Source organism: Pararge aegeria, chromosome 24, assembly GCF_905163445.1.
Source record: "Pararge aegeria chromosome 24, ilParAegt1.1, whole genome shotgun sequence".
Classification (NCBI taxonomy): Eukaryota; Metazoa; Arthropoda; class Insecta; order Lepidoptera; family Nymphalidae; genus Pararge; species Pararge aegeria.
The window spans coordinates 188,331-211,874 of record NC_053203.1 but is presented as its reverse complement, the minus strand read 5'-3'; the positions used below and the strand labels follow the sequence as shown (position 1 = coordinate 211,874).

At 56.1% G+C, this 23,544-nt stretch overlaps 2 protein-coding genes across 2 annotated transcripts; both read left to right on the top strand.

Moving 5' to 3' along the window:
• Window positions 1-3,402: 3,402 nt before the first annotated feature.
• Window positions 3,403-22,496, top strand: LOC120634612. The gene is made up of 4 exons (XM_039905345.1): window positions 3,403-4,044; window positions 17,012-17,221; window positions 20,769-21,504; window positions 22,030-22,496. The coding sequence occupies exons 1-4, from the start codon at window positions 3,403-3,405 to the stop codon at window positions 22,494-22,496; spliced, it is 2,055 nt and encodes a 684-aa protein (XP_039761279.1).
• Window positions 22,497-22,596: 100 nt separating this feature from the next.
• Window positions 22,597-23,226, top strand: LOC120634611. The gene has a single exon (XM_039905344.1). The coding sequence runs from the start codon at window positions 22,597-22,599 to the stop codon at window positions 23,224-23,226; it is 630 nt and encodes a 209-aa protein (XP_039761278.1).
• The last annotated feature ends 318 nt before the right edge of the window (window positions 23,227-23,544 follow it).

Sequence of the window (23,544 nt, the reverse complement as noted above, 5' to 3'; positions counted from 1 at the left end):
CTTCCGTTCGCTAGCGCTGCGAGTCCTGGCGATATCATCACCCTGCTCGAGTCGCTCGCGATGCAGAAGCCTATCCCCAATCTCTCAGAGCTGTTATCCATAAACAGTGCCACACCACGGGTTCTTAACCCCGGATTTCCCCTTTCTGCCATTAGCAAGAGCTGCCTGGTAGGCATATCCTGCACCGGGCAGGGTTGTTGGGGTAACGGGGCCTGGGTGGTCCTGCTCAAGTCTGGGCTTGGCGGCGTCGGGTTGCTGTTTCTCCTGACGGCAATGAGGAAGATCTTCTCCACATACCTCAGGAAGTCTGGTCTTCTCTCTGGATCCGCTACGAGATCGTGGAAGCTTCTAGTTGAGATTTCCCGATCGATTTGATGTTCGAGCTCGTAGCGATGGTTCGAGAATCTTGGGCATTCTACTATAAGGTGTTCGACAGTTTCTGTTTCGTTTGGGTCACATTCGCAGGCTGGGCTATCTTTTAGCCTAAAGGCACCCCTCGTATTCATGTTCTAACCTAACCTAACCTAAATCTAGTTTTGACACCTTTAGACTTTAGATTCAAGATTTAATGTGAATATATGCATTAATAAAAACTCATTACTATATTTTAATACTAGTTATGCTGCTGTTGATGCACTGATGAAAGCCAGATAGCTAGATCAGTGTTTAGTTAGTCGTAGTTGCCGGTAGGCTGAGGTCTAAAGGAATCCAAACTAGTTTTAAAAGGTTAGGTTAGGTTAGGTTAGGTTAGGTTAGGTTAGGTTAGGTTAGGTTAGGTTAGGTTAGGTTAGGTTAGGTTTAGATTGACTTTTGGTTTCTTTAGGAGGTTGAAAGTTGGTTTTCGTTGGTTTTTCAAAGGCCCTTTTCAGGGCCAGTGGTAGTGGCAGTGGCTGTTATTGTTATTTGTTGTTGTCAGTAGTTGTTGTTATCGTTATTGTTATTGTTATTGTAGTTTTAAGTCTATTTTAGGTTGGATTTCGGTTGTTTTTCTGGGTGGTTGTTTTTGTTTGTTATTGTTATTGTTATTATAGTTTTAACAGGGATAGGGGGATTGTTAAAGGGCCCTTTTAAGGGCCACAGGTTGTTATTTTTATCTTGTTTTGTTGACTGTTGGTTGTTGTTATTGTTTTTCTCATTTGGTGTTGATAATTGTTAAGTTTGGCTGTCCCTGACTGTTGGCCTGTCTGGCTTTACAGACAGGTGGACCGTCGGAGATGGCGGATGAATTATCATCGGGGAGGGATGGCGCTCCAGGACCGCAGACGCGTTCACGCCGGAGCAACAGGGCGGTTGCAGTAAGGGGCGGAGCTTCGGCCCGTACCCCTGTTGTTGCAAGGTACTCGCGCCGGGATGATTCCGTCTCGCCGAGCTCCCGGAACTCGTCGATGTCGCGGTGCTCGACGCCGGCATCAAGGGGGAACTATGGCGTGAGAAGCGCCATGAATGAACTCAGGGTGGCGGCTGAGGAACAAAAGGAGGCTGCCTTCAACCGGTTCCTTCAGGACCGCATAGTAGGACAGGAGGCTCGAACCGCAGTTCTGGATGCGGAGGAGGAACCGGCGAGCGAAGAGTCTTGCCGGGAGGACCCCACTAAGCTCGGTGTGCAAGAGCTGCGTGCCTGGGCCGGAAGGAGCACGGCGTCCCTCATTCAGATGGCTGGTAAGTCCAGTAATCTGAAAGGGACGTACGTTAAAAAATTTAAGGAGGCTGCCTCGGAGCTGCAAGCCATAGTGGAGGCCCTCAGCTCACGGACTGAGGCTGAGGAAACCCGCCGCTTGCGGGCAGACAACGCCCGCCTCCGCTCTGAGCTCGACCTTATAAGGACGGAGCAGAAGGCGTATCGGCGGGACTTCGCGGAGATGAAGACCGCGATGGCCAAAGAGGCGGCTAGAGCAGCGACGAGAGGGGCAGGAGCGCCCGTGCCACCTGCAGCGGCCTTTAATGCAGACGTATTAGAGGAGCTGAAAGCCTCCATAGTGGCCTCAGTCGGGAGGATGCTAGACGCCCGCTTCGCGGGAATCGAGGAGCGTCTCCTCCCAGAAAAGGTGACTCGCCCACCGCTCTCCTCGGACAGAAGAGGGCCGCCACCGCCGCGCTCAGCCGGGACCTCACAGGCGGCTCCGGCTCGATCGGGGGGCCTCAGAGCGAACGTGGCTCCAGCGACTCCTGAGGAGCCTCCAGCGAGGGCAGGCTCAAGCCGGACAGCACCCGAGGCTGAAGCTTGGTCGGAAGTGGTGGGTCGAAAGACCAGGGGCAAAAATGCCCCAGGCGCCAATCCCGCGACGTCAACGCCGAGGCCCCCGCCCGCAGCGGCCCCTAAGCGGAAGCCCAGCCTGGCTCCCCCTAAGACGGCCGCCGTCATCATAACTCTGGCTCCCGAGGCGGCCAGTAGAGGTGTGACCTACGCTCAGGTCTTAGAGCAGGCTGAGCAAAGGGTCAACCTGGGAGAGATCGGCATAGGCGCGGGGATGCGGATCCGCCGCTCTGCGACAGGGGCTAGGCTTTTGGAGTTGCCGAAGGAGAACACCCAGGACCAGGCGGAGTCATTGGCAGGTCACCTTCGCAAAGCGTTGGAGGGGGTAGCGGAGGTTGTTCGCCCTACAAAAACGGCGACCCTTCGTGTCACCGGGTTGGATGACTCCGCAACTGCGGTTAAGGTGGCGGCGGCTGTAGCACGCGCAGGAGGCTGCTCGATTGTTGCGGTCAGGGCGACTCCGGTGCAGAGGAGCCCCATGGGCATGGGGTCGTCCACCGTTTACTGCCCGGTGGATGCGGGCAAAAAGGTCTGCGAGGCCGGGCGTCTGTTGGTGGGCTGGAGCTCCGTCAGAGTCCAGGCCCTGGAGCAGCGCCCTCTTCGCTGCTACAGGTGCCTGGGGATGGGGCACACGGTAGCCTTGTGTACCTCTGAAACCGACCGGAGCAAGATGTGCTACCGGTGCGGAGAAGAGGGACACAGGCACTCAGGGTGTGAGAGGCCCATACGCTGCGCCGTCTGCGCGGACGCCTCTCAGCCGTCGGGGCACATCATGGGGGGGAAGAGCTGCCACCCCCCTCAAGGGAAGGCCCGAGTTGTCTCCTCGCAGAGCAACCGAAGTGGCCCAGCGCGGACCGAAGACACTGATATGCCGTCAAATGAATAGACGGCATATCAGTGTACTTCAGGCGAACTTAAACCACTCTGCGGGGGCTCAGGACCTCCTACTGCAGTCCGCCGCAGAGTGGTCTATCGACATAGTCGTGGCTTGCGAGCCATATTATGTCCCCGCTCAGGAACGCTGGGTTGGAGACATGTATGGCTCGGTTGGCATAGTCGCGGCGAACGGCGCCAGTCCTCCCCTCTCACCTCTCAGAGGAGGAAACGCAGCAGGGGACTGAGGAGGTTCCAATGGCCGAAGACTAATAATGGACCTGAACCTCCTCCAGGCGAATATCAACCACTGCGCCAGAGCTCAGGACCTCCTCTTCCAGAGCATGGCGGAGTGGTTGATTCACGTAGCCGTGGTAGCTGAGCCCTATCGCGTCCCTTCTGGGGATAATTGGGTGGGAGATACGGAAGGAGTGGTTGCCATAACGTCCCGGTCCATAGTGGGCTCTCCAGCCTTCGATAACGTAGTGCGAGGTCGGGTATACGTCTCGGCTTTCGTTGACGACGTTATGGTAGTCGGAGTGTACTTCTCGCCTAATAAAAGTCTCGCTGACTTCGAACAGTTTCTTGCTGAAGTCGGCGTCCTGATAAGCAGAAGACGCTCCGGCCGCGTTCTTGTCGCTGGGGACGTCAATGCAAAATCTGTGGCATGGGGGTGTCCAGCGACGGATCCGCGTGGACGAGAGCTGGAGGAATGGGCGATGGCGACTGGCCTCACGGTCTTAAACCGAGGATCGGTAAACACATGCGTGCGGCAACAGGGCGGCTCCATTGTGGACGTCACTTTCGCAGATGCTGCCCTGGCGCGCCGTGTTCGGGGCTGGAAGGTGCTGGAGAACGTGGAGACGTTGTCGGACCACAGATACTTGAGGTTCGACATCTCCGCAAGTTCGGTTCTCCCGAGCGGTCCAACCCCCTTGCGAGAGGACGGTCCTCGTTGGTCGCTGTCGCGCATTGACCGGGACTTTTTGGTCGAGGTCGAGGTCCTTAACCGGCCGGACTGCGAGGAAGAAAACCTCTATAAAAATCACCCCGAATCCCAAGCGGCGGCGCACCGCGAGGGGATGCATGGCTGATGGGTAGTTCAGTCTCTAGTGCGACCCCCGTCAGGGTACCGGCCGACACCCTTTGGCGAGTTACGCTTTGGCTTATCTGGGTGCAGGGGGCACCACCCGGATGGACTGAATATTTCCCCCATACTCGTGGGATCAAATATGGAAATAAATAAAATTAGAAAGAATAGTAATATTAGAGGGCTAGAAGGCCCGCAAGGAGAGGAAGAGAGAGGAAGGAAGAGAGAAGGACAGGCTTACCGGCTGAAGATTGTTCTGCCTAAGCCAACGGAGGAGGAAAAGGTTAATGAGCTTCTAATGGACACTGATTGAGACGATAGTGACAGAGTTTTGGAGGCCTTAGTGGAGCCTTGGAAGGTAGCCGGAGCCGTATCAAAGCGGCCCCATGATCAGGTGGACTCACGGGAAGAGGAAGAAGGAGAGCCCTCGTTGAAGGCTGTCGCAGTGGAGCCTGAGACTGAGTCTGCAGTAACAACAAAGTGGGAAGGGCTCGGGCTGAAAGAGTAGATGAAGGTGTGCGAGAACGGAGTCCTATCAATAGGGCTAAAGTGACCATGAATGCCGATGGCGAATATGGCCCAACAAAAGACGAGCTCATCGACAGGGCCAGGAGTGCGGTCTCCTCGATAACGTGCGAGACTCAGAAGTCCAACAACCTCAAGGGCGGCGTGAAGGGTGAAATAAACCGGGCTACCAAAGAAATCCGCGCAGCCATGGACGCCCTACAGGCAATGACGATTGACGAGGAAGCCCAAAGGCTCCGGGCAGACAACAGGAGGATGCGACAGGAGATGGCCGCCTTAAGAGCGGAGGTCAAGGCCCTCCGGTTCGCGTTCTCTGCAAGGGAAAAATCCCCTGCACCAGTGGGTCAGCCCGATCTGGGCATGGATCCCCAGAGCTCCCCGGCACTCGGCGAGATGCTTGAGACCTTAAAGAGGGATCTCTTTATATCCATCGGGGGGATGGTAAATGACCGCCTCGAGCAGCTGGAAAAGCGACTCCCACAGGAGCCCATTTTGAGGCCGCCACTCGCGGCTGATAAAAAGAAAGGAGCAGTTACCCGCCGCTCTCCCGATGAGCCATCAGCGGGCCCTTCGCCTGCGCGTCCAGCAAAGACTCGCTCGGCGGCAGGAACTAAGACCACTAAGCCTACCGCTGCGCCGCAGACAGAGTGCAGCGTCTCCACACGTAGTGCAGAGCCACGTGAGGCTGAAGCCACTGAGACCACGCTCCAGCCCCACCAACCCCACCCGCCTGGTCAAAGGTAATTGGGAGGAAGGCTAAAGCCAAGACGGCTAAGTCCACTAAGCCCAAGGCTCCTAACTCAGCCTGCGCACCTGCTAAGGCTACGCCGGCTAAACGCAAGGGTAAACTGAGCCCTCCAAAGTCCTCAGCGGTCGTTATCACCCTGAGGCCAGAAGTCGTCGCAACCCAAACTTACGCGACGGTCATGAAGACAGCCACCGCGGGCCTGGCCTTGAAGGAGGTCGGAGTGGATCATGTACGGGTGCGCAAATCAGCCACCGGGGCCAGAGTTATTGAGGTTCCGGGGGCCGACAGCGCCAAGGCTGCAGATGAGCTGGCGGGCAAACTGCAAGGCCTGGTCGGCGAATGGGTGACGGTTACACGGCCCATGAAAACCGCAGAACTGAGGATCGCTGGTATTGACGAGTCCGTCACACCTGAAGAAGTGCAGAGGGTGGTGGCGCAAATGGGAAGTGTTCCACTGGAGCAGGTTAGAGCTGGTGCTATTCGGGCGGGACCCAGCGGGACTGGATCGATATTGGTCCGATGCCCTGTGACTACAGCGAAGCTACTCGTAGCAGAGGGAAGGATAGTCGTTGGGTGGTCGTCAGCCCGTGTTACCCTTTTGGAACCTATCCCGATGCGCTGCTTTAAGTGCATGGGGGTGGGTCACACAAGGGCTCTCTGCCCATCACCTGCCGACCGGAGCACTTTGTGCTTCAGATGTGGCAGGGAAGGGCACAAGGCGGCCTCGTGCTCGGATGAGCCTAAATGTGCAATCTGCACGCAAATGGGCAGGAAAGCTGGTCATGTTATGGGAGGGCTTAAGTGTTTCCCGCCTCCAACGAAGGGTAAGGAGGCTCCTTTGACTCGGGCCCCAGGCTCTTCAAGAGGTCGACAAGAACCGCCACAGGAGGACATCGAAATGGCGACTAATGACCATACGCCATAGCGAATTTCTGCAGGCCAATCTGAACCACTGCGCCCGTGCCCAGGACCTCCTGATACAACACATGGCGGAGTGGCAGATTCAAGTGGCGACAGCCGCCGAGCCCTACTTCATCCCTACTCAATCAAATTGGGCTGGTGACGTCGAGGGATCGGTGGCTGTTGTGGTGCCGGCACATGGAATTCCACTGGTTCCACAAGGCAGCGGACCAGGGTTTGTAGCGGTCGTGTGGGGGGAGGTGACACTAATTGGAGTATACTTCTCCCCAAACAAACCCCTGTCTGCCTTCGAGGCTTATCTTAGAAGTCTGGAGCCAGTGGTGAGAGGTGCGGCCCCGACCCAGGTAATCCTGATGGGGGACCTAAATGCGAAGTCTGCGGCGTGGGGATCCCCCATAACAGATCTGAGGGGAGTTGAGGAAGTGGAGACTCTGTCAGACCGGAGGAGGGAGAGTAGTGTTTCCGAGATGGTCCCTAGCCCGCCTCGACCGTGAAATGGTGGAGGAAGGAGCCATTGTTGAGGCCTGGAACGCAGCCACCCCGGTGCTGACTGATGTTGAGGAGAGGGCGAGGCGTTTCCGCATCGCATTGAAGAGGGTATGTGATGCAGCGATGCCCCGGACCAGGTGCCTCCCAGCCCGGAAGGCGGTTTACTGGTGGTCGCAAGAAATTGCTGCTCTCCGTTGCGACAGTAATCGGGCGCGCCGGGCTTACACCCGCTGCCGCCGAAGAAGGCCACTGGACGCGCCGGAAGAGGATCGCCTATATAAAGAGCTCCAGAGGGCAAAAAGGGCATTCCAGGTGGCCATCGCTAATGCCAAGGACTCCGCCAGCGAGGAGTTCCTGGCAACCCTGAATAGGGATCCATGGGGTCGGCCATACCGCATCGTCAGAGGTAAGATGCGGAGTGCCCCACCCATGAACTCCATGGAGCCGGAGCTCCTTAATCGGGTGGTGTCTGGACTCTTTCCTCAACCACCAGCTTTTACGCCCCCGACTATGACGATTCCATCATTCGGGGAGCGAGAAGAGTCGATGGAAGCCCCTCCGGTCACAGAGGATGAATTAGGAGAAGCGTGGAACCACCTGCGGCGGTGCAAGAAGGCACCGGGACCGGATGGAGTCCCGGGAAGAGTCCTGGCGCTGGCCTTGAGGCACCTCGGGAGCCACCTTAGGCAGTAGGAACATCGCTGGGTTTTAGTGGGTATTCTGGCCGCTTTATGCCGGTGAGTCCCACATACCCCTCCGGAAACGGCGCAGCTTCGGATGCGCTGTTTCCGGAGGGGATGCATAAACGCATTTCCCAGCGTTAAAAAAAAAAAAAAAAAAATAGGTTAGGTTAGATAACATCCAATCCTTATATTTTTTAATATCGCCAGATCAAACTTTTTTGTTTTTACTTACGTATTTACATTGACAGGTAACCGCAGTAATCAACGATTACCAATATAATATAGCTCCAGTCAAACCATTTGGCTTTACGTATGCACGTGCCCTGTGGGATCTAAACCGGATCTGCATGGTGGATTATACAATTTCTGTCATCGTTATACACCACACAGATTTTAGTACAGAGTTTATTATATATTAGCACACCCACGGAGATAGGAAATTTGGGGTCTGAGCCCCCAGTGGCTTGAACAGAACATTAAAGTGTCGGTCCCCGTTATTACTAACTTGTGATATTAAAAGTAGTTCTACTATAAGAGGGAGGAGGCGTGTACCCAGCAATGGGACATTCAAGCTATGGATGAAGATGATGGTGAATCACGTAGCAACGTCGCAAGTTTACCTCACTAACAGGATTCTACAAGGTATGTGTAGGAGCTTGTTCGTCGAGCAAGTATCTACGTCACCACGTACCACGAGCCAACTTTACAAAATATACGTCATTCAAGTACGGGTACGACGCGGTCTGCGCGAGCGCGCCCGCCGCGCCGCCGAACGCCATGTTAGTGAGGCCTCGCGGGCTCGAGCCCGTGTACTCTGCGGAACAGATTTAGCTCGATTCATTCATTTAATTCATCCATTACAACTCAAGCCATCGACCGCATATTGCTAACTTCCCATTGACATTGCTATTCCAAGTAAACGGTAAAATGGTTTTATACACACGGGTTTTTCACGCCATTGGTTGCCTTGAAGAGATCGAGGCCACTGGCTTTTTAACCGACTTCAAGAAGGAAGAGTTTCTTAATTCGTCAGAATCTTTTTTTTTTAATGTATTACCCGATTACTCGAAGACGCCTGAACCGATTTGCTGTTATTAAAAAATCAACAATAATGTAACCCAAAGTAGCAAATTTTTTTTTGTATTTAAGTTCCTGGGCGTATGTTGAAGTCAGTTTTTTTTTTAATTTAAAATAATGTATTTATTACGTATTATGTTATTTTGTTCTATACTTTGGTCTGTTGTATAATAAATGTGTATTCATTCATTAAGGTGCTTAATGTGTATATAAAACTTTAGAGATTATAGGTGATAAAATGGTAATACAAATTTTCCGCTCTCATAGTTCGCTCTTTCGTTCAATCGTTCTTTCGTTTACATATCATTCAACATGAACAGCTATTTGAAACGGAGCTCATCCGCGGAAGTATCACCACCATGTTTTATTCTGTCGCTGTCGTGAGTTAAACACGTGTAGCAATGTCCCGCGACTCACCCAGGTACCAGTGCTTCAGCGAGTCGTAGGTGAAGAAAGACACCCCCGCGTAGGGGATCACCCCCAGCACAGTGGCGGGGTAGCCTCTGCGGACACGGAGACCAGTCCATTATTACCGGAAACAATTCGCTACTTTTCTTAATTTGTGAAACAGCTAAAAATTTGCGACTTTTTCTATAAAACCCCAGCGTACAGACAGTTGTCTGATTAAATCTGTACTCAAAGAATGGGATAAGTTATTAAAATAATACTATTTTTACAAAATTAAAATTAAAGCGAAGCAGCGTATCGTTGATAAGATAATTATACTAAAACAATGTCAGAATAAAATATACTGGTTGTTGTATGAAACAATAATAAATTGATTGAATTACATTGTAGTTTTGTTTGCTCCGAAAAATACAGAAGTTAAAAGATTAAAGGTGGAGAGCAATTAGATGAAATTTATTCGCTTAAACTAAGAAAGAATTGACAGGAGAAACGGCTAAAGGGCGAATATTTAAAGAATTTGCAAGGGATGATGATTACAATCAAGGTAAGGGGAGAATGCACAGCGAAGAGAGTACAGGGCCAGGGTATAGGGCTGAAATGATAAATTCACGGGAGATAAAAGCAAAGCAGCATTTAAGGGGGGTTGCAATACGGGAAGAGTCAACTAGGCTAAAGTGAGGTGAAGCAGGAAATGTGGCAAGGGTTTAAAGGCGTCAGACTGGAGAAAGGACAACTTAGAAAATTTTACAGTTATTGGGCCAAAATTTGAAGGTGAAGGACGGGAAGAGGAGGGGTCCGAAGGTGAAGGAGGGGAAGAGCAGGGGTCCGAAGGTGAAGGAGGGGAAGAGCAGGGTTCCGAAGGTGAAGGAGGGGAAGAGCAGGGGTCCGAAGGTGAAGGAGGGGAAGAGCAGGGTTCCGAAGGTGAAGGACGGGAAGAGCAGGGTTCCGAAGGTGAAGGAGGGGAAGAGCAGGGGTCCGAAGGTGAAGGAGGGGAAGAGCAGGGGTCCGAAGGTGAAGGAGGGGAAGAGCAGGGTTCCGAAGGTGAAGGAGGGGAAGAGCAGGGTCCGAAGGTGAAAGACGGGAAGAGCAGGGTTCCGAAGGTGAAGGAGGGGAAGAGCAGGGGTCCGAAGGTGAAGGAGGGGAAGAGCAGGGGTCCGAAGGTGAAGGAGGGGAAGAGCAGGGTTCCGAAGGTGAAGGACGGGAAGAGCAGGGTTCCGAAGGTGAAGGAGGGGAAGAGCAGGGGTCCGAAGGTGAAGGAGGGGAAGAGCAGGGGTCCGAAGGTGATGGAGGGGAAGAGCAGGGTTCCGAAGGTGAAGGAGGGGAAGAGCAGGGTTCAGAAGGTGAAGGACGGGAAGAGCAGGGTTCCGAAGGTGAAGGACGGGAAGAGCAGGGGTCCGAAGGTGAAGGACGGGAAGAGGAGGGGTCCGAAGGTGAAGGAGGGGAAGAGCAGGGGTCCGAAGGTGAAGGAGGGGAAGAGCAGGGTTCCGAAGGTGAAGGAGGGGAAGAGCAGGGGTCCGAAGGTGAAGGAGGGGAAGAGCAGGGTTCCGAAGGTGAAGGACGGGAAGAGCAGGGTTCCGAAGGTGAAGGAGGGGAAGAGCAGGGGTCCGAAGGTGAAGGAGGGGAAGAGCAGGGGTCCGAAGGTGAAGGAGGGGAAGAGCAGGGTTCCGAAGGTGAAGGAGGGGAAAAGCAGGGTTCAGAAGGTGAAGGACGGGAAGAGCAGGGTTCCGAAGGTGAAGGAGGGGAAGAGCAGGGGTCCGAAGGTGAAGGACGGGAAGAGGAGGGGTCCGAAGGTGAAGGAGGGGAAGAGCAGGGGTCCGAAGGTGAAGGACGGAAAGAGCAGGGGTCCGAAGGTGAAGGAGGGAAAGAGCAGGGGTCCGAAGGTGAAGGAGGGGAAGAGCAGGGTTCCGAAGGTGAAGGAGGGGAAGGTCCGAAGGTGAAGGAGGGGAAGAGCAGGGTTCCGAAGGTGAAGGAGGGGAAGAGCAGGGGTCCGAAGGTGAAGGAGGGGAAGAGCAGGGGGCCGAAGGTGAAGGACGGGAAGAGCAGGGTTCCGAAGGTGAAGGACGGGAAGAGCAGGGTTCCGAAGGTGAAGGACGGGAAGAGGAGGGGTCCGAAGGTGAAGGAGGGGAAGAGCAGGGGTCCGAAGGTGAAGGACGGAAAGAGCAGGGGTCCGAAGGTGAAGGAGGGGAAGAGCAGGGTTCCGAAGGTGAAGGAGGGGAAGGTCCGAAGGTGAAGGAGGGGAAGAGCAGGGTTCCGAAGGTGAAGGAGGGGAAGAGCAGGGGTCCGAAGGTGAAGGAGGGGAAGAGCAGGGGTCCGAAGGTGAAGGACGGGAAGAGCAGGGTTCCGAAGGTGAAGGAGGGGAAGAGCAGGGTTCCGAAGGTGAAGGAGGGGAAGAGCAGGGTTCCGAAGGTGAAGGAGGGGAAGAGCAGGGTTCAGAAGGTGAAGGACGGGAAGAGCAGGGTTCCAAAGGTGAAGGACGGGAAGAGCAGGGGTCCGAAGGTGAAGGAGGGGAAGAGCAGGGGTCCGAAGGTGAAGGACGGGAAGAGCAGGGGTCCGAAGGTGAAGGAGGGGAAGAGCAGGGGTCCGAAGGTGAAGGAGGGGAAGAGCAGGGTCCGAAGGTGAAGGAGGGGAAGGTCCGAAGGTGAAGGAGGGGAAGAGCAGGGTTCCGAAGGTGAAGGAGGGGAAGAGCAGGGTCCGAAGGTGAAGGACGGGAAGAGCAGGGTTCCGAAGGTGAAGGAGGGGAAGAGCAGGGGTCCGAAGGTGAAGGAGGGGAAGAGCAGGGTTCCGAAGGTGAAGGACGGGAAGAGCAGGGTTCCGAAGGTGAAGGAGGGGAAGAGCAGGGGTCCGAAGGTGAAGGAGGGGAAGAGCAGGGGTCCGAAGGTGAAGGAGGGGAAGAGCAGGGTTCCGAAGGTGAAGGAGGGGAAGAGCAGGGTTCAGAAGGTGAAGGACGGGAAGAGCAGGGTTCCGAAGGTGAAGGACGGGAAGAGCAGGGGTCCGAAGGTGAAGGACGGGAAGAGGAGGGGTCCGAAGGTGAAGGAGGGGAAGAGCAGGGGTCCGAAGGTGAAGGAGGGGAAGAGCAGGGTTCCGAAGGTGAAGGAGGGGAAGAGCAGGGGTCCGAAGGTGAAGGAGGGGAAGAGCAGGGTTCCGAAGGTGAAGGACGGGAAGAGCAGGGTTCCGAAGGTGAAGGAGGGGAAGAGCAGGGGTCCGAAGGTGAAGGAGGGGAAGAGCAGGGGTCCGAAGGTGAAGGAGGGGAAGAGCAGGGTTCCGAAGGTGAAGGACGGGAAGAGCAGGGTTCCGAAGGTGAAGGACGGGAAGAGCAGGGTTCCGAAGGTGAAGGAGGGGAAGAGCAGGGGTCCGAAGGTGAAGGAGGGGAAGAGCAGGGGTCCGAAGGTGAAGGAGGGGAAGAGCAGGGTTCCGAAGGTGAAGGAGGGGAAGAGCAGGGTTCAGAAGGTGAAGGACGGGAAGAGCAGGGTTCCGAAGGTGAAGGACGGGAAGAGCAGGGGTCCGAAGGTGAAGGACGGGAAGAGGAGGGGTCCGAAGGTGAAGGAGGGGAAGAGCAGGGGTCCGAAGGTGAAGGAGGGGAAGAGCAGGGTTCCGAAGGTGAAGGAGGGGAAGAGCAGGGGTCCGAAGGTGAAGGAGGGGAAGAGCAGGGTTCCGAAGGTGAAGGACGGGAAGAGCAGGGTTCCGAAGGTGAAGGAGGGGAAGAGCAGGGGTCCGAAGGTGAAGGAGGGGAAGAGCAGGGGTCCGAAGGTGAAGGAGGGGAAGAGCAGGGTTCCGAAGGTGAAGGACGGGAAGAGCAGGGTTCCGAAGGTGAAGGACGGGAAGAGGAGGGGTCCGAAGGTGAAGGAGGGGAAGAGCAGGGGTCCGAAGGTGAAGGACGGAAAGAGCAGGGGTCCGAAGGTGAAGGAGGGAAAGAGCAGGGGTCCGAAGGTGAAGGAGGGGAAGAGCAGGGTTCCGAAGGTGAAGGAGGGGAAGGTCCGAAGGTGAAGGAGGGGAAGAGCAGGGTTCCGAAGGTGAAGGAGGGGAAGAGCAGGGGTCCGAAGGTGAAGGAGGGGAAGAGCAGGGGTCCGAAGGTGAAGGAGGGGAAGAGCAGGGGTCCGAAGGTGAAGGACGGAAAGAGCAGGGGTCCGAAGGTGAACGAGGGGAAGAGCAGGGGTCCGAAGGTGAAGGAGGGGAATAGCAGGGGTCCGAAGGTGAAGGAGGGGAAGAGCAGGGGTCCGAAGGTGAACGAGGGGAAGAGCAGGGGTCCGAAGGTGAAGGAGGGGAAGAGCCGGGGGCCGAAGGTGAAGGAGGGGAAGAGCAGGGGTCCGAAGGTGAAGGAGGGGAAGAGCAGGGTTCCGAAGGTGAAGGAGGGGAAGAGCAGGGGTCCGAAGGTGAAGGAGGGGAAGAGCAGGGTTCCGAAGGTGAAGGAGGGGAAGAGCAGGGTTCCGAAGGTAAAGGACGGGAAGAGCAGGGGTCCGAAGGTGAAGGAGGGGAAGAGCAGGGGTCCGAAGGTGAAGGAGGGGAAGAGCAGGGGTCCGAAGGTGAAGGAGGGGAAGAGCAGGGGTCCGAAGGTGAAGGAGGGGAAGAGCAGGGGTCCGAAGGTGAAGGAGGGGAAGAGCAGGGTTCCGAAGGTGAAGGAGGGGAAGAGCAGGGTTCCGAAGGTAAAGGACGGGAAGAGCAGGGTTCCGAAGGTGAAGGAGGGGAAGAGCAGGGGTCCGAAGGTGAAGGAGGGGAAGAGCAGGGGTCCGAAGGTGAAGGAGGGGAAGAGCAGGGGGCCGAAGGTGAAGGAGGGGAAGGTCCGAAGGTGAAGGACGGGAAGAGCAGGGTTCCGAAGGTGAAGGAGGGGAAGAGCAGGGTTCCGAAGGTGAAGGACGGGAAGAGAAGGGTTCCGAAGGTGAAGGACGGGAAGAGCAGGGTTCCGAAGGTGAAGGAGGGGAAGAGCAGGGTTCCGAAGGTGAAGGAGGGGAAGAGCAGGGTTCCGAAGGTGAAGGAGGGGAAGAGCAGGGTTCAGAAGGTGAAGGACGGGAAGAGCAGGGTTCCAAAGGTGAAGGACGGGAAGAGCAGGGTTCCGAAGGTGAAGGAGGGGAAGAGCAGGGTTCCAAAGGTGAAGGAGGGGAAGAGCCGGGGGCCGAAGGTGAAGGAGGGGAAGAGCAGGGGTCCGAAGGTGAAGGAGGGGAAGAGCAGGGTTCAGAAGGTGAAGGAGGGGAAGGTCCGAAGGTGAAGGAGGGGAAGAGCAGGGGTCCGAAGGTGAAGGAGGGGAAGAGCAGGGGGCCGAAGGTGAAGGAGGGGAAGAGCAGGGGTCCGAAGGTGAAGGAGGGGAAGAGCAGGGGTCTGAAGGTGAAGGAGGGGAAGAGCAGGGGTCCGAAGGTGAAGGAGGGGAAGAGCAGGGGTCCGAAGGTGAAGGAGGGGAAGAGCAGGGGTCCGAAGGTGAAGGAGGGGAAGAGCAGGGGTCCGAAGGTGAAGGAGGGGAAGAGCAGGGGTCCGAAGGTGAAGGAGGGGAAGAGCAGGGTTCCGAAGGTGAAGGAGGGGAAGAGCAGGGTTCCGAAGGTAAAGGACGGGAAGAGCAGGGTTCCGAAGGTGAAGGACGGGAAGAGCAGGGGTCCGAAGGTGAAGGAGGGGAAGAGCAGGGTTCCGAAGGTGAAGGAGGGGAAGAACAGGGTTCCGAAGGTGAAGGACGGGAAGAGCAGGGGTCCGAAGGTGAAGGAGGGGAAGAGCAGGGTTCCGAAGGTGAAGGACGGGAAGAGCAGGGTTCCGAAGGTGAAGGAGGGGAAGAGCAGGGTTCCGAAGGTGAAGGAGGGTGTTAGCGACGCAAAAAGCCCTCTTGTTAATTATTAATTAATAAATTATAAATAATTAATATTATATAATTTAAGCTGAAATAAATGATTGTCTATGGTTTTAATAAATAATGTGCTAAAAACGGAACGTAGGTGGCGGGGGCGGCAAACCGTTATTCTGACGTCCGCGGCGGTTCAAATTGTAGACGTTCACCGCAACCGACCGCAGCCGCATCGTTTAAACTTTGCCAACCGCTACACACGTTCTGTCAGCCAAGTCACTTAAAGAAACCCTGTGTTTTCACTTGCCCTGGCCCCTACAAGTGGTCCTTCGAGCCGGATCGCAAGGTATGTTCCAAACTCCACCGCCAAATATGGTGAACACTGTGAAGAAACAGGACCTAGTTGAGGAGCAGGAGCAGAGCCAGCACACATGTAAGCAGGTGAAAAAGCAGGTACCCCTAAAGGAGGAGCTTAGAAAAAGGCTTTTCGATGAAGTAGAACCAGCTACTAGTGTTAAGAGCACTAGCGGCCACGCAGTGGCACCGAGTAGGGCTTCTACACGCAATGGCACGTCGAGAAAGTCAAGTTCAGCATCCATCCGAGCAAGAAAGACACGGCTGGAACTAGAGGCAGCGGAGGCGAAAGCGCGTATTGAGATGCAGCTAATTGAGAAAAGGTTGCAAGCTGATATGGCAGCACTAGATGAGGAAGCATACAGTCCACTACCGGAGGAGCATGAGGTGCGTAGCAATAATAATAGTTCTGTAGAGAAATGGTTAGAGCACAGTCAGCACGAGCAGTCAGCACAGCCCGTCCAGCAGGATGGTTCAGATTTAGGCGAGCTGTGCCCGCCCGCCGCTATAGGCGGTGGCACTGATGGGACTGTACACATGCTGGCTAGCGCACTCAAAGAAATGGCAACTATTGCTAAGCACAACGCACCACATGCACAAACACATAAGTTTTTAAGCCGTATTAGCACACAGAAGGATCTACCAACGTTTGAGGGCGACCCCATGGACTGGCTTTATTTTAAGCAAGCTTACGACGAGTCCACAAAAGTATGTAGCTTTAGCCCCAGGGAGAATCTGTGGAGGCTACGTAGTTACCTCCGCGGACCAGCAAAGGAAGCCGTCACGGCGCTGCTGATTAGCGCCACCACACCGGACATAGTAATGTCAGCACTGGAGCTACAATTTGGTAACCCCGATATTATTATCACTAGAATAGTACAAGATGTCCAGAAGCTTCCAGCAATGGCACAGGAATATCATAAGGATATAGTCAAGTTTTCCGTTAAAGTTCAAAATTTCGTCGCAGCAGTCCTCGCTATCGGTGAAGATGAGTACCTAAAAAACATGAATATCATGTCGGCCGTGTTGTCTAAGTTCCCAACGGTTTTGTTATCAAAATGGACGGACTACAGCTATCCGCTTATAACCGACGGATCTAAAGCCAAACTCGTAATATTATCCGATTTTTTAAAAGAGGAAGCAGTTAAAACTACAAAAACCGCGATTAATATTAATAGCATCAAAGCCGATCAAAACTTTTCAAAGCGAAAATATGCCGTAAACTATGTAAACAAATCTCATGTGTTATTACAAAGCGAATCTAACACGGACGCGGGTATGAAATGTCGGTTTTGCTACAGCGGGCCGAAACACAATCTACCAGGGCTTTGGTTTCAGACACATCATTCCATATGGATATTGCTGCGCCAACCTTGCCCTCAATTTTGCTACCATCTGTATAGATTCTCACTGCTTGATCGTTGTGCCTGTTTACTTCTTCCTGATCCGTGAGGCTTGTGAATTTGTAGTCTCTATTTGTTGCCGGATGTGGTAGTGTGGCATACTTGGCACTTCTTTCTACCTCCCTGTCCCCCAGCTCCGGCAGAGTAACACCCCTTCTCACTTCATACAGAGAGGCTGCTTCCCAAACTCTGAGATCGAGGGGAAGTATCCCCGCCAGGAGCAGAACGGCGTTCAAGGAGACCGTTCGGTAGGCCCTTACCATTTTCTGCCCAAAACCTCTCGGATCACCGCTACATTCGGTTCGAGGTTTCCTCCATCCCGGCGGCTACCCGAATAGTGAGCCGACCCGTGCCCGGGGACAGCCCTCGATGGGCTGTCCCCGGGCACGTGACGTGAGGAGGAAGCCGAGTGCCTCGGCCAGGCCATGTTGCAAGTTTGCGACGCGGCCATGCCACGGATCGGTCCTCAGCCTCCGAGGGGTGCAGTGTACTGGTGGTCCAGCGAAATAGCGCAGTTGCGCAAATCTTGCGTGGCTGCGAGACGCCAGTACACCCGGTGCAGACGACGGCGTCAGCGGAACGCAGACGCGGAGCAGCGCCTGTACGGCAATTACCGGGAAGCCGTCGGGACCTTGAAGGTGGCAGTGGCAACAGCCAAGAATCTGGCGGAGGAGGAGATGCTGGCTAGCCTCGACGCCGATCCCTGGGGCCGGCCATACAAAATGGTTAGGCGTAAGCTTCGCCCCAGGGCCCCACCGCTAACTGAATCTCTTCAGCCTCAGCAACTGGAGTTAGTGGTGGGGGAGGAGGGAGAGTAGTGTTTCCGAGATGGTCCCTAGCCCGCCTCGACCGGGAAATGGTGGAGGAAGGAGCCATTGTTGAGGCCTGGAACGCAGCCACCCCGGTGCTGACTGACGTTGAAGAGAGGGCGAGGCGTTTCCGCATCGCATTGACGAGGGTATGTGATGCAGCGATGCCCCGGACCAGGTGCCTCCCAGCCCGGAAGGCGGTTTACTGGTGGTCGCAAGAAATTGCTGCTCTCCGTTGCGACAGTAATCGGGCGCGCCGGGCTTACACCCGTTGCCGCCGAAGAAGGCCACTGGACGCGCCGGAAGAGGATCGCCTATATAAAGAGCTCCAGAGGGCAAAAAGGGCATTCCAGGTGGCCATCGCTAATGCCAAGGACTCCGCCAGCGAGGAGTTCCTGGCAACCCTGAATAGGGATCCATGGCAGGGACACCCCCGTGGGACCTGGATGCGGAGGTGTTGGCGTGTGTGCACGAGCGAAGGGTGGAGGTCACTGGGTGGCGGCGTTTAGCGCAGGCCGAGCTCTTTCGCCAATAGCGAGAGAGGCTCGAGTCGCCCAGTGCCGGTCTGCGGACTATTGACGGGATTCGCCCCGTGCTTCAGCAGTGGGTGGAGAGAAGACACGGGGTGATGACCTTCCACCTTGCGCAGGTGCTTTCAGGACACGGTTGTTTCGGAAAGTACCTGTGCAAGATCGCCGGTAGGGAACCTACCGAGGAGTGCCACGAGTGCGGCTGCGCTGTGGACACGGCGCAACACACGCTTGCCGATTGCCCGAGCTGGGCGGTGCAGCGGGCCGCACTCGTGGCGGTAGTGGGACAAGACCTCTCCCTGCCGGCTGTGGTCAGGGCCATGGCCGGCAGTGAGTTGTCTTGGGATGCGATAGTCTCGTTCTGCGAAGACGTGATGACGCAGAAGGAGGCTGCGGAGCGGCTGAGAGAGGATGCCGTGGACTCCCAGCCGATCCGCCGCAGGAGAGTCGGGCGCAGGCGGCTTGCACAAGACCGCCGCCTGCCTCCATAAGGAGGACCTCCGGGCGATAGATGCGGGGACATTTACCGCCCGTGGGAGATAGGTCCTCGTGCTGGAAGGCGCACTCTGTGTTCAAAGTGCGCCTTTGGCGAATGAGGGGGCACGAAATGCCCCCGGAGAAGGGTCCGCTTTAGCGGACGCCGCTGGCTGGGTCGCGGTCGTGTGCGAAAGCGTTCCCGTAACCCAGTCACCAGGCGAAGTGTTTGAACACCGTGGGGTTTAGTCGGTAAGAGTCCGACATAACCATTGCACCTCCCCGGGTGTGTTGGTATCCATGAGGATTCCCCACGTAAAAAAAAAAAAAAAAAAGGTTAGGTTAGGTTAGGTTAGGTTAGGTTAGGTTAGGTTAGGTTAGGTTAGGTTAGGTTCCCGAGCTGGGCGGTGCAGCGGGCCGCACTCGTGGCGGTAGTGGGACAAGACCTCTCCCTGCCGGCTGTGGTCAGGGCCATGGCCGGCAGGGAGAGGTCTTGGGATGCGATAGTCTCGTTCTGCGAAGACGTGATGACGCAGAAGGAGGCTGCGGAGCGGCTGAGAGAGGATGCCGTGGACTCCCAGCCGATCCGCCGCAGGAGAGTCGGGCGCAGGCGGCTTGCACAAGACCGCCGCCTGCCTCCATAAGGAGGACCTCCGGGCGATAGATGCGGGGACATTTACCGCCCGTGGGAGATAGGTCCTCGTGCTGGAAGGCGCACTCTGTGTTCAAAGTGCGCCTTTGGCGAATGAGGGGGCACGAAATGCCCCCGGAGAAGGGTCCGCTTTAGCGGACGCCGCTGGCTGGGTCGCGGTCGTGTGCGAAAGCGTTCCCGTAACCCAGTCACCAGGCGAAGTGTTTGAACACCGTGGGGTTTAGTCGGTAAGAGTCCGACATAACCATTGCACCTCCCCGGGTGTGTTGGTATCCATGAGGATTCCCCACGTAAAAAAAAAAAAAAAAAAGGTTAGGTTAGGTTAGGTTAGGTAAGGTTAGGTTAGGTTAGGTTAGGTTAGGTTAGGTTAGGTTAGGTTAGGTTAGGTTAGGTTAGGTTAGGTTAGGTTAGGTTCCCGAGCTGGGCGGTGCAGCGGGCCGCACTCGTGGCGGTAGTGGGACAAGACCTCTCCCTGCCGGCTGTGGTCAGGGCCATGGCCGGCAGTGAGACGTCTTGGGATGCGATAGTCTCGTTCTGCGAAGACGTGATGACGCAGAAGGAGGCTGCGGAGCGGCTGAGAGAGGATGCCGTGGACTCCCAGCCGATCCGCCGCAGGAGAGTCGGGCGCAGGCGGCTTGCACAACACCGCCGCCTGCCCCCATAAGGAGGACCTCCGGGCGATAGATGCGGGGACATTTACCGCCCGTGGGAGATAGGTCCTCGTGCTGGAAGGCGCACTCTGTGTTCAAAGTGCGCCTTTGGCGAATGAGGGGGCACGAAATGCCCCCGGAGAAGGGTCCGCTTTAGCGGACGCCGCTGGCTGGGTCGCGGTCGTGTGCGAAAGCGTTCCCGTAACCCAGTCACCAGGCGAAGTGTTTGAACACCGTGGGGTTTAGTCGGTAAGAGTCCGACATAACCATTGCACCTCCCCGGGTGTGTTGGTATCCATGAGGATTCCCCACGTAAAAAAAAAAAAAAAAAGGTTAGGTTAGGTTAGGTTCCCGTGTGGGGTTGCTAGTCCCCCATCGGGCGCGTCCCCGGGTGGTGGATAGGGGAATGCCTCCCAGATATGGGGGGTACCGGGGAAACCCGGCGCGAACCAAAACTAGCACGAGGCGGGGTGGGGCGCTTTTGTGCGCTGCCACTGAGGGTGGGGCGCTTCTGTGCGCTGCCACTGAGGGCGGGGCCTTATAGGCCGCGAGGAAGGACAACCTCAGTAAAAAATCACCGGTGTGGGTGGAAACGCCCTGCGCGGCGGGCTCTCCGGTCTTCATGGCCGGTGAGCGCTGGCTTCGGCCACCGTCGGGCAACCCGTAATCCGCACTGAGCGGAACCGGGGGTCCCGCGCACTGAGCGTGGGGCTGCGAGGAAGACAACCTCTATAAAAAACTACCCCAATCCTAAGGTTGATGCCCGCCGATGGGATGCATGGTTGCTGGGAGTGCAGCCACTAGGGTGTCTGGGGAGGGTCCCCATAAGGCCCATAAACAAAATGGAACTACGACATGGCAAAAAATCTACCCGGGAGGGTCCCCGCGAGGGGGAATCCCTTGGTGCGTCACTAGTGGCGCATCGGCCCCATGTATACGGGGGGGCCACCAGTCGTGAGGGAGAGGAGAAGATTGTGGGGGGCGTAGGGAAAGTTGGAAATGTGCAAGGGGGGAAAGACGCGGAGCAGCGCCTGTACGGCAATTACCGGGAAGCCGTCGGGACCCTGAAGGTAGCAATGGCAACAGCCAAAAATCTGGCGGAGGAGGAGATGCTGGCTAGCCTCGATGCCGATCCCTGGGGCCGGCCATACAAAATGGTGAGGCGTAAGCTTCGCCCCAGGGCCCCACCGCTAACCGAATCTCTTCAGCCTCAGCAACTGGAGTTAGTGGTGGGGACTCTGTTCCCCAGGAGGGATGGCTTGGAGCCACCGTGTATGGCGCCACCCATCGGTGCTGCGGACGCGTCTTTTACGGGCGCGCCCGAAGTCACCGAGGGAGAACTGAGGGCGGCGCTGCTGCGGCTTCGAGCCAAAAACACTGCTCCGGGACCCGACGGCATTCCCGGCCGGGCCTGGGTCGTGGCTTTGGGTCCGCTAGAGCCACGCGTCAGAGCGCTTTTCAGCGCTTGTCTGGATCAGGGTCAGTTTCCGACTGCTTGGAAGACGGGGAAACTGGTCCTGCTCCGGAAGGAAGGACGTCCGGCAGACTCGCCGTCGGCTTATCGGCCCATTGTGCTGTTGGACGAGGTGAGCAAGCTCTTTGAGCGGGTAATCGCTGGTCGCCTCGTCAAGCACCTGGAGGAGGTGGGGCCGGATCTCAGCGACTTTCAGTTTGGTTTCCGCCGGGGCAGGTCCACCATTGACGCGGTCGCACGGGTGAGGGCTCTGGCGGAGGATGCAGTTTCCCGGGGTGGGGTGAGTCTTGCGGTGTCTCTTGACATCGCCAATGCTTTTAACACTCTGCCGAGTGGAGCAGTGGGCAGAGAGACGGCCGAGTGGAGCAGTGGGCAGAGACCCAGCTTACTGACTCGAAGGTCGTGGGATCGATTCCCACAACTGGAAAATGTTTGTGTGATGAACATTAATATTTTGAGGTTAGGTTGATATATCGCGGCATCTGAGTTCGAATCCTGACGCTTTGTATGAACTTTTTTTTGGAGGTTGAAAGTTGGTTTCGTTGGTTTTTCAAAGGCCCTTTTCAGGGCCAGTGGTAGTGGCAGCGGTTGTTGTTGTTATTTGTTGTTGTCAGTGGTTGTTGTTATCGTTATTGTTATTGTTATTGTAGTTTTAAGTCTATTTTAGGTTGGATTGCGGTTGTTTTTTGTGGGTGGTTGCCTTTGTTTGTTATTGTTATTGTTATTGTAGTTTTAACAGGGATAGGGGGATTGTCAAAGGGCCCTTTTAAGGGCCACAGGTTGTTATTTCTTATCTTGTTCTGTTGACTGTTGGCTGTTGTTATTGTTTTTCTCACTTGTTGTTGTTAATTGTTAAGTTTGGCTGTCCCTGACTGTTGGCCTGCTGGCTTTACAGACAGGTGGACCGTCGGAGATGGCGGATGAATTGTCATCGGGGAGGGATGGCGCTCCAGGGCCGCAGACGCGTTCACGCCGGAGCAACAGGGCGGTTGCAGTAAGGGGCGGAGCTTCGGCCCGTACCCCTGTTGTTGCGAGGTACTCGCGCCGGGATGATTCCGTTTCGCCGAGCTCCCGGAACTCGTCGATGTCGCGGTGCTCGACGCCGGTATCAAGGGGGAACTTTGTTCTTTGTGCGCAATATTCTACAGGGTTGTTGAGCTACTGTAACTTCTGGCAGGGCTTCATAGAGCCTACACCACGGTTGCCTTTGCAGCAGCCTGTGTCTTGGCAGGCACCCCCCCTTGGGAGCTGGAGGCGGGGGTTCTCGCGGAGACACACCGTGTCAGAGCAGAGGCTCGGGCGAGAGGGGAACACCTGGCCATAGATCGAGGCCGCAACGGGTAGTGGCAAACAGAATATGCCGGGCATACACGACCGTTGCGTTCGCGGCTGCCTGCGTGTTAGCTGGCACCCCCCCGTGGGATATGGAAGCAGGAGTGCTCGCTGAGACTTACCGCATCAGAGCGGAGAGTCGGGCAAGAGGGGGGCCACCGGCCATCGAAGTTATCGGGCGGGCACAGAGGATGGCGGCACGGAGGATGCGGGACCGCTGGAAATCGAGTCTGGCGGATGCCCTCTATGGAAAACGCACCATAGAGGCCATTCGCCCGGTACTGGGTCTGTGGTCCCGTCGCAAGCATGGGGTGCTATCATACCGACTGGTGCAGGTATTAACCAGCCATGGCTGCTTTGGCCATTATCTGTACCGAGTCGCGAGAAGGGAACCAACTCCGACGTGTCATGAGTGTGGCGCTGTGGATGACACGGCTCAGCACACCCTAGAAGAATGCAGTAAATGGGACACACAGCGCCGCACTCTGGTGGCGGCAATCGGCGGGGACCTCTCGCTGCCCAGCGTTGTGCTTGCCATGCTGAGCAGCGAAGCGTCTTGGGACGCTGTGGCCGATTTCTGCGAAGAGGTCATCTTGCAGAAGGAGGCTGCGGAGCGGGTGCGCGAAGAAGATCCAGACGCACATCCGCTTCGGCGTAGACGGGGGGGAAGAAGACGGCGGCAATTTGCCGCTCGCCAGCTTCCCTTGGGAGGCGGCGGGTAGCTATTGGGCTAGCTACCCGCCACTATACTAGTCTCCTCACTGTCTAAGGGGGGGATCACGCTGTCCCGATCCCCTCCTTTTTAGCGCGGGAGCCCCGGCATTCGGCTGGGGCAGTTGGCAGACGCCTGGGAAGTATACAACGGGTTCCCCGGGCGTCTAGCAAAGCCAACGAGAGGGACATGCCGTGGTGGTTTTTAGTTCGGGTATACCCCAGAGGGGGGAGTCCCACATAACCTCCGTCCCGCCCAAGGGACGGGGGTAGTCATAAAGCTTTTCCACCACGCCAAAAAAAAAAAAAAAAAAAAAGGTTAGGTTCCC

What these genes read in the sequence shown, in the direction of transcription:
- LOC120634612 (XM_039905345.1), top strand. Translation starts at nt 3,403, where the DNA reads ATGGACCTGAACCTCCTCCAGGCGAATATCAACCACTGCGCCAGAGCT. An exon ending in AAGCCGTCGGGACCTTGAAG is followed by an intron (nt 17,222 to 20,768) that starts GTGGCAGTGGCA and finishes GGGACCCTGAAG; the next exon opens with GTAGCAATGGCAACAGCCAA. An exon ending in TGCTTTTAACACTCTGCCGA is followed by an intron (nt 21,505 to 22,029) that starts GTGGAGCAGTGG and finishes TTAATTGTTAAG; the next exon opens with TTTGGCTGTCCCTGACTGTT.
- LOC120634611 (XM_039905344.1), top strand. Translation starts at nt 22,597, where the DNA reads ATGGAAGCAGGAGTGCTCGCTGAGACTTACCGCATCAGAGCGGAGAGT.